The 12959-nt window shown below is 36.7% G+C and overlaps 1 protein-coding gene across 1 annotated transcript in view; it reads right to left on the reverse strand.

Moving 5' to 3' along the window:
• LOC109075599 (pleckstrin homology domain-containing family G member 5-like) overlaps positions 1-11546 on the reverse strand; it is a 71667-nt gene extending 60121 nt beyond the window's left edge. Inside the window, exons 1-2 of the mRNA XM_042750544.1 lie at positions 11257-11546; positions 10131-10236 (exon numbers count right to left, since the gene is read on the reverse strand). Of these exons, the coding sequence (XP_042606478.1) occupies positions 10131-10236; positions 11257-11265 (115 nt within the window). The 5' untranslated portion in view covers positions 11266-11546. The remainder of the gene's footprint in view (positions 1-10130; positions 10237-11256) is intronic.
• Positions 11547-12959: the final 1413 nt, after the last annotated feature.

A 12959-nucleotide genomic window follows, 5' to 3' on the forward strand; every position in this document is an offset into this window, starting at 1 on the left:
AATTTTCCCATCACCATTACCAACTCAAACACCAAAGTGAGCCACGACCCACCATCTTAATCTCCCAGACTAATTATGGCATTTGAGATGACAAGTATGCACTTAGAAATGCAGTACGCTCCTCTTCTCTAGGCCGCAGCGGCCAGAGAGTGGTTCTCAGTAATGGATCGGCCTTAATTACAGGTCTTATGAATGGAAGACATCAAAGAAGAGACTCATTGCTGCAGTTTTCTATCTCTGTTGAAGTGTCCCAAATGTTCCGGAAGAAATCTGGATTGAGTAAGTGACAAACAAATAAAGCATTGAGGACTGAATGATGGGCTAATGAGAAACAGCGTCAGGGAAAGAGTAATGAACAACAAGGAGATGAAAGAAATGATTGACCATGATAACACATTTTCAACTTCAAAACACATAAATGCAGGGCAGCAGCAGTATTCAAAGTAAAGAAGAGGTGCTTAAAGAAGAGAGCTTAATGTAGCACTACAAAACAGCAGGATGCAAGGGCTGAAGACATCCATCCGATGCATGCATACATAAACAAGGGATGCAAAAATATTAAATTATGTTTAAATTATTATAATATAAAATATAATACAGAATTCATACATTCAAATTCTATACTATTTTGTCTAAATCTGTTTAGAATCAGATTATTTGGGTGCATATAAATCAGTGTTAACACAATCAATAAAAACAATCATTAAAAAAAATCTTTAACGAAAATAATACAAGACACTAACAAAATAAACCTACAAGATAAAAAAAACAATAATAAAAAAAATATTATAAAATTAACTCAGTATGGCATTGTAATGTTATTTGAGGACTACCGGACATTCAAAATACATCCTATAGGCTACGGTCTTGTCCTTCTATATGTGCGTCTCTGTCATTGGATTGCAATCGGATAAGGGGCATTCGCATAGTCTCAGTATGGCAGCCGCAGTGGATGGACAGACTACCAAAACGCAAACTAGCGATCTGAAACAATGGCCTCAGCACCCGAAGGGGTAGGGATAAGGTGACCAGACATCCCGTTTTTCCCGGGAGTCACAATTCGTTGTCGGTTAACTTAAAGTTAGTGAAGTGGGATAGGTGAAATTGTGCTGACTGAAGTGCTCTCTCTCTCGCGCACACGCTCCACTTCTTCAGTTCTCACATACAGCGCGCAATCAGTTCTCAGCGCTCAAATACACACACAGCAGTCAAAATGTCTTTGGTGTAGATTAGAATATCTCACGTAAATACAGTTATGGATTAAGTGAATGTGAACAGGTGGGTGAAACCGAACGTGTGTCAGTATTTCATGCAAGCTTCCGTCTTAAAGGGACAGCATTCCTTTTAAGTACCTATCCGTGTCATTAATGTTAACCAACAAAAGATGTTAAACAAATATACACATTAAGTAGACCTACTGTATCTAATACAATGAGTTTAATTTGTATCCCTTTCATATTTGTCTTATTGTGCTTCTTTTTCAAAAAATTATAAATTATATATATTATCGATATTATAGGTCAACAACTGCCATTTTCACTACTGTTTACTGTTTTAAACGGATAGTTCACCCAAAAATTTTAAAAAGTTGGTAACTGCAATTCAATCCTTGGTTCAAATTGATTTGGTCTAAACAGAGAAGAATTAATGACTATTTTTGTTTGGAAACTACATATAAAATAGCTACCAAAATAAATGTTGGTAACTGCAGTTTGCCTAAAATGATGACTAAAAGTAATGACTAAAAGTTGACAAAAATGCAATGACTTTTCGTCAACTAAAACTAGACTAAAACTATTAAAGACTCAAATGACTTAAGCCTTCTACACACTGCACGATTTTAGCAATCCCATAAGATCACTGCTGGTCACACTGTGTGACATGAATCTAATAAACTTGGGTACGACATGCAGGTAGACTGTACGATGATGACATCTGTTGACTCGTAGGCTACGACGCACGTTTCTATAGAAGATTAAAACGTCATTGGCATGCCCTAGTGGTAAATAAAAAGCGCATAATGAGTCACACTGACAGTTGTAGTTTTTGTGTGTGCTGAAAAAAAGTGGGAGTGGCGAAAGAGGAAGAAATATGAGCTTGAGGTTGATTTCATGTCGCATTTTTACTGGTTGGTCAGTAAACGTGGGTCATAACTGCAAACACACTGTGCGATGAACATGCTGAATTTCTGACACTGCCAGAAAATTTCCATAGGCTATCTTTGGTCACAAGACTGTGACAACGGCCATCTTTGAACCTCTCTCACTGTACGACATAGGACTACCGATTATGAGCCATGATCACAGAAATCGCCACGATTGTTTCATGATGCCAATCTTTCGTCTGGGACAGCCGAAAATCATGCAGTGGGTCTCGGGCTTAAAATGTGACTTAGACTATAAGGCATTTTCGTCTCAAGATAAAGACCTAGACTAAATCAAAAATGCCTGTCAAAATTAACACTGTACTTAACAATGTAGCTTGTGATAACAAATATGGTACAGCTATACAGTGCAAAAAAAAAAAAAAAAAAAAAAAAGGCACAAAAATCTGCTTCATGTAATAGTAATCCTGGCTTTACAAACCTGAACAGCTTAGTGACAGTGTCACAAAGTCATTTAAAAACAGCATTTCAACTACTGAAACCCTGAATGATATTACCAAAAAGAACAGTACATTTATGATTTTGGGTTCAAAGTACTGTTTGAGATTGGAGTGTGTACAAAAGACAACAAGTGGTTAGTGACTGAGGAACGTCAGTATTTTTGGTAAGTGGATCCAGCCTTACCATAAACATCATAGATGATATCCAGAGGGGACGACCAAGAGTACCGTTCCGCCCCCAGTTCTGTCAAAGAAGATGGGACTGTCTCAAGTTCATAAGCTCCCCGTTTCCTCCAGTAAAGGAACATTGTGAAGGACAAGGCTGTAAACCCTAACTGCAAAAATAAACTGATCTTCTAAAGGCTACTTTAAAAGGAAACAATACCCACTTGCACAATAATCAAACACTCAACATCTATCACAGCATCTTTATGTCCACCTATGATGTGACCTAAACGGGATATAGTCAATCTCAAACAATTCCCCATAAAGCAGGCACCTGCAGTTACCTCATCTTCCCTTACAATTAAACTTTGCTTTGATCCTGCTTCACGAGTTCCAACCCATAAAAGCGCGCAACTAGGCATGCCAAAACCAGACCTACGTTCCAAAACCGAGCAAATCCTGGCACCCATTTCACAGCAACTCAATGCAACTCATGACAATAAATCTCAATTGAGAACATATGATGGGTTCCTTGTTTCTCGAATTGTGGATCCCTCAGTGGGATCTTCAGTATGCCAAGACAGGAACGCCTAAAAGTCCTCTAAACTTTGGTAAGATAAAAACTAATTAAAGTCTTCCAAAGTTGCTTGATGTCTTGACAAGAATGTCTCGCCTTCTTCGAAAAGTTGACGGTGCTTCTTCTTCAAATTCATCCAAGACTACGTTATAAACCTGAGCAAACCCTGGCACCCATTTCACAGCAACTCAATGCAGCTCTTTAGAAAAAATTCTCAATAAAGAACGTATGATGGGTTCCTCGCATCTTGAATTGTGGTTCAAGTTGGAAACACCTACAAGTCCTCTAAACCTTGGCAAGGATAAACTAATTAAAGTCTTCCAAAGTTGTTTGATGTCCAGACAAAAATTTCTCGCCTTCTTTGAGAAGTTGATGGTGCTTCTTCTTCACCTTCATCTTAGATCCCAAAACCAGACCCATGTTGCAAACCCAAGCAAATCCTGGAACCCATTCCACAGCAACTCTTGATAATGTAAATAATGCTCTGAATGGATGATGTATGACGTGTTCCTTGCTTCTCAAATTGTGGATCCCACAATGGGATCTTGCTGCATGCTAAACAGGAACACCTAAAAGTCCTCTACACTTATTAAAGCAAATTAAAGTCTTCCAAAGTTGTTTGACATCTTGACGAGAGTGTCTCGCCTTCTTTGAGAAGTTGACGGTGCTTCTTCTTCAACTTCATATTAGAAGTTCTTCGCTTTCTTCACCAAACAATCAGTATTTCCAAGTCTGCAAGGAACAGGCACATCGGTGTCAAAGCCTGTGCAAGCAGTTTCGGCAAAGAGGTCTGGTTGTCAGAGGGTGTTCGACCCACACTACCAAACAAATGTTGTATTCATACTGGGCTGAAGTGCATGCTGGGATTGACAGACTAGGCCAATACCTTCCAGTCTTTGGGAAACAAAGATCCCTTGCAAATCCCTCCTACACAGACAGTGAACTTTGTCTATGATTTGCACAAACAATAAAAGCCAGACATTTCTGCATTGATTAGTCCTAGTCCTCCTTTTTGGGAGAGATTTATGAGTTACGAATGCTGTGTGACTACAACAATGTCAGCTGTTTCCTTGGATGGACACTGGCCAGCAGTGGCTCCTGATAAGATATCCGCTCTACGGAGGTGGATGCATGTCAAAATGACAATTTCAAACGTGGCATTTCCCCAATGTCTTGTTGCAGTAAGATTGTTTTAGTTATCCTGCAGAGATGAATTATTGTGAGAACGTACCGTGCAAGAGTAGGAGAGGAGGGACGATGTTGCACAGCCATTCAGATGTCCAATTTTGGGATAAGAAATTAGAGGGTACGGCTGGGGCAGACTTACTCTTGGAGTCTGGCTTTGCAGACATATGGTAGTAATCCAGAACCTGGCTTTGAACTTGCAGCTTTTTTAAATGAACAGCCCGCTCGGGCAGCTGCAGAATGAGACTCAACAGAGAAGCAGATTCAGACAATGAATCTAAGGGTTTTCCTCTGCAACTTCAGCGTCTTTTTTAAACACAAACAGTAGGCTTGAATATTCTGCATTAGCATAAAAAGTGCACTTACATAACAGAGTTTGAGTGCAGACGTGTGACAGAGGCAGAATGAGTGTGTGCAACAGGATGAAGTGAAGGAGTGAGTTTTCCCAAGCCTCGATGGTGTTGACAGATGGAAAGCAGTTTGACTCTCTGGTTGCCAAAGTAGTGGAAAATATATTTAACCTATATTTAGATGGAACCACCACATCATATGCTATATTAACCCCTTAAATACTAGAAATGCTTATGTAATATTTTCAAAACTTACAACAACAAACTGAACAGATGACTCAAATTTTCAAATATTACCATAAAAAAACTTGGGGTTGTTAAAATTTTTAAAAAGAAGTCTCTTATGCTCACCAAGACTACATTTATTTGATCAAAAACAAAGAGAGTAATATTTAAAATAACTTCTCTATCGTAATATATTTTAATCATTCTAATATTCAGATTTGGTGATCAAGAAGCATTTCTTATCATCAATGTAAAAAACAGTTGTGCTGCTTAATATTTTTGTGATAACTGTGATGCTTTTTTTTAGGATGAATATTATGTTTAAGAAAAAAAAACATTTATGTGAAACAAATCTTTGGTAACATAATGAACATCTTTACTAACAAAAGTATACATTTCTAAAAAAAAAAAGTTTCAAAACATGTTTATAGATAATGTTTCCATTTATAATGTTTAATGCAGAAAAATTGTAAAATATTTATTTGATTCTAATTTAGAACACATACTGACGAAATGCGCATGACAATCACATGCGAATGTGATTGTCATGCGCATTTCGTCAGTAAAGCCGGTTCCATGATTAGCGCTAAATCGCCATCACCTGCTTTCAAATGGAGCGGCATTTATTAGACAGAGCCGTAGTTCACTGACAAGCTACGCTATATCGCGTTCATTATCGAAGGCGATTCATGTCACATGCGATATATCGCCAAGCCCTAATGGTTATTATATATGAGCATTAATGTCAAATTCAGAGAAAATACAAAAAAGCAATAGAATCAATGTTGGTTACTAAAGGGCAAATGTTACTAAAGGGCATTTTTTAAATATAATAATCACATAAAAACACATGAATGGAAACCTGGCAATCATCTGCAACAATTTGTCTGTTACTACACACAAAATACAAGACATCTAGATGGCTATTTTATTTAACCTCTAACTAGGTGGATGACCTTGAAAATACCTGATATGCCTTTCACTCAAATCCTGTTTTTCAAAATCCCTAAATTGTTACTGTAATAGAACAGTGGTATTTAGGACATAATGAAAAGCTAGACCGTCTTGCTCTGTACAAAAGCAGATATTACAGAGCTCATCCTTGGCAGAGACGTGGTCATTAACACGAGGCTGAGATCCGCCTAAATGGACTTAAGCTGGTGGGGGAAGCTCTTCAGCAGTAGTCGACATGGGACAAAGTGATGACATGAACTCAGGCTGAAGGGCCCTTTTAATCTACCGTAATCGTCACACGGAGAGAGGGGTGACACAAGCGTTTTATTCCTCTAATGAGCAGAGCATGATCGCTGCTAGTACATTAGCAAGGCCAAGAAACCAACAGCTACAGAAGTTACAACAGATCTAGTCAATAGAAATCTAACATAAAAAACACAAAAAAAATCTGATTCTAATCTCTTTTTAAAGGATTTTGTTGTGCATACTGTACAGTATACATTAATGTACCAAGTTGTTATGTTGCTTGTCAGCTCTATACGATTATCACAATTTACATTGAATGATGTTTATACCATTGTTTGATGCAACTGCATGACATATTGTTATATGAAAATAAACAAGCTGAAAACACTTTTCTATAATATTAAGCCTCAAATGTCAACTATACATCAGATTGGTTTCTTCTTTAAATTATAAAAAATAAAAAATAGAAATGGTATTATAACGTTATATTAAAACTAAAATTATGGGAATACCCCATAAGATAACATGTAGAAATAAAAAAAAATGCATCTTAAGCACGCAGAATAACATAAGTGGACCTTGTAATTGTGGCATCCATAATTTTCATCGCGATTAAAAATGTGATTAATTGTGCAGCGAATTATACATTTTATCAATTTGCAAACATTATGGGAATGTTACTTTTGAATGTTCTCTTAATGTTGTGAAACAAGGAGTAACATTTAAAAAATGCTAGATAAACGTACATTTCAGAAGAATGTTGTATGTATAAATAACGTTTTTTTGATAAAATTTTTAGAATGTTATTAAAGACCAGATAACTTGGAGCGAACGTTCTATTAATGTCAGTGGAAGAATAGATGTTCATAACATTTAGTAAGAACTTTGCCAGAATGTTCGCCAAAATTCTGAGAACTTCCTCTCTTAGTTGGGGAAGCTTTGTATAATTAAAATATGCTATATTTCTCGGCAGAATAACTGAAAACTGTTGCATTTTATCATTTTGCAGTTGCAGCCATTTTATAAAAGCAACTGAGGCTGTTTTGTGTCACACCAACAACACACTTCAAATAAATGGCTGTTTGCATTGATCTAAAATATTAGTCTAAAAATATAGTCCTTATTGTGAATTATAAAATTCTTTTTTTATTATTTAAGCCAAATCTTCCGCAGAGAAGCATCTGCAGTATACAAGAGTGAACATTTTCATTACTCCTCACAGCTGGGACCTGAAATTTTTCCCTCAGGCTGCAACAGCAGCACACCATCAGTCAAACAGAACAACTCCAACTGCAAGTTCACGGCTAAATTACTGCTAATCTCATTCATTCAACAAGTCTAATAGCTGTACAACCACTTAAACCAAGGGCAGGACCTGGAGGAAGAACAATATGCTAATAGCACTGTCTTAAGCCTTTCTTGTGTATGATAAAAGCAAGCTGAAAGCGTGACAGAGTGAGGGATGATGGGAAAGCCGTAGAGCTAGGAGGGCTGTTGAACGGTGGAGGGAACGGCTGACAGCTGCGAGAGCATGTTCATGAGCATTACATCATCTCTGGACTTGAAAAGCTGATAGCAATAACCCTGCGGTTTGTTTTTGTGTGTATGTGGGGGTTGCATTTGTGTTTTGGAGTCAGATTTACAATACAGTCTTTCGAGTAAAGGCCATAATCGATTACATCATTGTGAGTTACCAACAATATTTCATTATTGTTACTAATCAAATGCAAGATGTCTTTTGGCTAAAAACTAAGCACTTGTCAAATTAATTGGTCAATTTATTGACAAGAAAATGGTGTCAATGTTAGCAGGCAAGTTAAATGTCCTTTTTAATGGTTTTAATCACTTTTGTAGTAGGATTAATTGGATTTTTACATTTTGCCCATGCAAAACTCATAGCCTCAATGCCAGGACATTGCTATGCAGATGCTAGGGGGTTCATTACTGAATCCAAGATAAAAAAAATAAAAAAAATCCCATATATACTGGTTATTGATTGGTTTTACAATTTTATTGACCATCTACCAAAAATTCCGTTCACTTATGTAAGTGACAGTTGTTCCTGCATGTACAAATGGTGTCCACTCTTAAAAATAAAGACTCTTTATTGGCATTGGCACAGTATGATGAGGGGTGTAACATTTCCATAACACGCTTGAGGCATTCGGCCAATCACAACGCACTGGACAGCTGGCCAATCAGGGCACACCTTTGAGCTTTGTAAAAAAAACTAAGCGTTTCAGAAGGCGGGGCATAGAGGAGAAACAATAATGTACAGTATATGGAAAATCATGTGTTTTTGAATCTTAAACCACATAAACACATTGCATTACACCAAATACACAAAATAATGTTCTTTTTAGCAATGTCAAATGACCCCTTTAAGAACTGTTCGCTGAAAGGTTCTTTGGGGAAGCAAAAATAGTTCTTCTATTGCATCGCTATGAAAACCAACCGAAAGTTTTATTCAGAAAAGTCAAACAAAGGCCACAATTTAGCAAAAACCTCTTGAAATTTGTTTTTTTCTTTAGAAAACCTGACTATCACCGGACAAGCTAAATATAGCTAAGAGAATCACAAACTGGTAAATAAAAACCCTTAACACTTCAGATAATAAGATTAGTCTTAAAGCAGAAGGATCTGCCAGTGTTTAAGGCAAAGAGTTAGCAGATGCAAAAGGAACCAACTTAAAACCAGTGATGCAATGACATTTTTTCAGGAAGCATATCAAGCTAAGAGCTTTAAAGGTCAGTCAGTTGACATCATGCACCCAAAATTAGGGAAAAACACACGCTAGGTAGAACTGTTAAGATAGAACGACTAATCAAATTTGAGTGAGCCAGAAGCTCCTCTAAGACAAGCCTTAAACACCAGATGCTCTGAGATTAAACCCATGTATTTCAGGGAGGCTTCAGTGGTCTGGTGCACTAAGGGTAACTTGCAGCCCCCGCTGAGATAAGAAGCCTCTGGCGTACACCACACGTTAGTTTGGGGTTTCTATAAATAACTATTCAGGCTGGAAGGCTAATCTTATTGTGATTGCAGAGGTTAATATAATCGAGCAGGAAAATGTTTGGCAACAGCGAGAAGTGTTTGTGCATGTCAGTCTGTGGAAGAAGTAGTACTGAATGGCTACAGAATCCAAGAATTGGATTTGAATCTGATTTTAAAAGTCTAATAAAACAAAAAAGAACTATTTCTAAATAAATGTTTGTTGACTTTATTGGACTTTTCAATATGCATGCTTGTATTTACTGATGCACAGAATATACTAAATATTTCAATGAAGGCCAGTAAGCAACCATGCACCTTTCCATATGAAATGTAAAATGCATGTAAAAAAAAAATTGTGATTTATGATTTCAATACTGAACAGGCCACTTCTGGTCTCATTCTCAAGTAATTAAAAATCCCTAATATGCAAACGATTTAAAACGAATCATAATTAACTAAACTGCCTATTAAAATAATGAGCTGAGAGATTTGCTGTAACTCATTTCTATAACTCTACAAATACATCACACAAAAAGACACACTGCAGAAAACAAATGTTATTAGATGTTTGTTTAACATTTCCACAGGTCCAAAGTATTATCAGAGAGTGCTTATGCTCCAAATGCCTGTATATAAAGTCATCATTTTAATGGCAAACCACAACTATTGATTTGTTTATGGGATCTGAAGCATCAGCGTCAATCATTTAATCAAGCAATTTTATGTAATTTGCAAAAACATACAAATTTAGTCATCTTTCCTGCATTATTGATATTAAGATGATCAATTAATTAACATTTTGTATGAGTCAGAGGAGAAAGAAAACTTACTGAGACGTAGCCGGATGCCAAGCCAGCTTCTGGGAGGAGATTTGTGAAGAACTGGATGCATAATCCACTTGTTGGGTACCATGCTGTCTGCTTTACTCTGCATTCTCTGTGTTGAGGAAGAGATCCACACTATAACAGCACGCGGAGGGGTCACCAGCGGTCAGATACCACTCCTGGCATGATGATTGGAGAATGAACATTTTACTGCCAGAGACAGATCCCAGGTGGGACACAACCCCCAGATTTGAGTATGCATCAAATTGCCAATATTGAAACCAGAGTATCTCTTTAAACAGACTTGTTTAATTAAAAAAATATACAAAATAAATAAAAAAATAACACAATGACTGTTTAAAAATTATAAAAATAAACATATAGGACTATATATTGTATGTAATGCTATATTCTCTCCGTATGTATTAGGTTATTTAGAAAGACATTAAAATATGAAAAACGTTTTCAGTTAGTGAATTAAACAATGCTGATATTTTTGTCAGGCTTAAAGGTAAACAATTTCAACAAGGTTTAACTGAATTAAAAAGCTAAAACAAATGTTGACAAAAGTAGTTTGCCATAATCTTTCATAATATTTCACTGAAAATAAAAAAATAAAAAAAAGCAATTGTTTTAAAATTTCACTTGACAACCATTTTAACTTTAAAGAAAACAATGATTAAGTTGTCAAGCACACATTTTAAAGCTGTAATTAAAGTATTTTAGTTCCTTTTACGAGAACGTCACACCACTTGACATTTTAGAGTCTAACATTTGTTTAAAATGGTATAAACTGTGCAAAAATGCAACCAACGTAAATTACATTTCTAAGAGCTTGTCACGAACTATAAACCAAAAATCAATAAATTAATTTCATCGAATACATATCACACTTATCTCACATATCAATATCAAATCACAAATGCAAACATCAAGCAGGCCTGATTTGGCTACATCTCCTTTGATTTCACATTATTGTGTAGCATTGTAATTTCAATGGTTTGGTACGCGTGCACGCTGTTTGCGTCTCAGCGATTCATACACGGACTATAACATGACCAATGCAACAATTATATCCAGGGAGCGCATTCGATTCTTTGGTCTATTGATATATATCGAAACTCAGTCTAACCTGTTGCATTGTAAAGCTTCATCATCGACCCGAAGAGCCGAAATAAGCTCGTCCATTCAGCAGCAGCAGGACTTTAAATTCACTCCAAACTCGCCTTCATCTCCTCAGAAAGGTGTTGAATCTACTGCACCGCCGCTGTCTTCTGTAAATCCATGCCTGGTGGGACAGGACTGGCGATTATCAGCGTGAAAGTTTCTCGCTTGCTTTGTCTGGGCTGCTCCCTCTGCTCTGTTTCAGTCGTGGAAAGCGTTTTCCATTCATTCAGATCACCTTTAGTCAAGAGATCCCGCTGCACTACCTGCGTTCAGCCGCTAGAGGCGCCAAAGAGACACTAGTGTACTACTGTACGTCTTAATCTATTTTTACGCACTTTTTGGTTTCTTAATTTAATATTTTATGTCTATGTTATACACATAAATATATTATTATGACGTTTACAAAATTATATTACTTTGTGTAGGAATCAAGTTCCACGCAAATTGCTTTTTACTTACCCTTAGCGGTAGTAGTTCAGAAGTTCATCTGCAGGCTTTTCTGAATCATTGTGAATATTTGGCTCCACCTGCTGGTCATTATGTGCATCTGCAAATAACAGTTCAAGCTCCTCAAGTGCATGTAGTTCCATTTATATCTCTGAAGCAGTGTTGAAGCTGGTATGAAGCGATCCCTAGCTTTGATTTAAGCAAGTGGGAACTGGGAAATATACTGGGAAGTTTCCACATTCCACTTGTAGACAACATATTAGCTACAAATTTTAATTCTGCAATTAAATCCATTCACTGAACAGCAAGGGTCTGAAGATTATGATCTTCAAAAACAACAAAAGCTAGGCTGTTATCTGAAAGTTAAATATTTTATTAGCCTATGTGCATAGTGTTTACATAGTCATCCCATTTATTATTTTTTCTTGAAAGAGGAACGTATTTTTTTCATTCCTTAACACAAACACTCATAATTGGAAAGGTAATTTAAAAAAAAGGACATTGCGTTCCCACAGTTTTTAAATGAAAAATATAAAAACACTCACACCAGTCTAATAAATCACCAAATGATATACCTACACTCTCCAGTCTAATAAATCAGCATCTGAGTGATCACTATGTTCCTTGTAGCCTAGTCCTTGATGGCGTGGTAACTGTTACAAAGCTACAAAACCACATATGGGTAAATCAGAATAGGCTACACTAGAATACTCTCAAGATGTAGGCTCTTAAAGGGATACTCCACCCCAAAATGAAAATTTGATCATTAATCACTTACCCCCATGTCGTTCCAAACCCGTAAAAGTTTGTTCGTCTTCACAACACAATTTAAGATATTTTGGATGAACACTGGGAGGTTTCTGACTGTCCCATAGACTGCCAAGTAAGTTACACTGTCAAGGTCCAGAAAAGTATGAAAGACATCGTCAGAATAGTCCATTTGCCATCAGTGATTCAACCGTAATGTTATGAAGCGATCAAACCTTTACAATTAATCCAGAACATGTCAACAAGATTAATTTTTAATGAGCCGAAAAGAATGCATGTCACACCTCTGTTTATCAATTTGCACTGGCTACCAATAGCTGCTCACATAAAATTCAAGGCATTAATGTTTTCCTACAAAACCACCACTGGCTCTGCACCCCTTTACCTAAATTCATTACTTCAGACTTATGTGCCCTCTAGAAGCTTGTGTTCTGCAAGTGAACGATGCATTAT

Source organism: Cyprinus carpio, chromosome B23 (genome assembly GCF_018340385.1).
Source record: "Cyprinus carpio isolate SPL01 chromosome B23, ASM1834038v1, whole genome shotgun sequence".
In the NCBI taxonomy this organism is placed as follows: domain Eukaryota; kingdom Metazoa; phylum Chordata; class Actinopteri; order Cypriniformes; family Cyprinidae; genus Cyprinus; species Cyprinus carpio.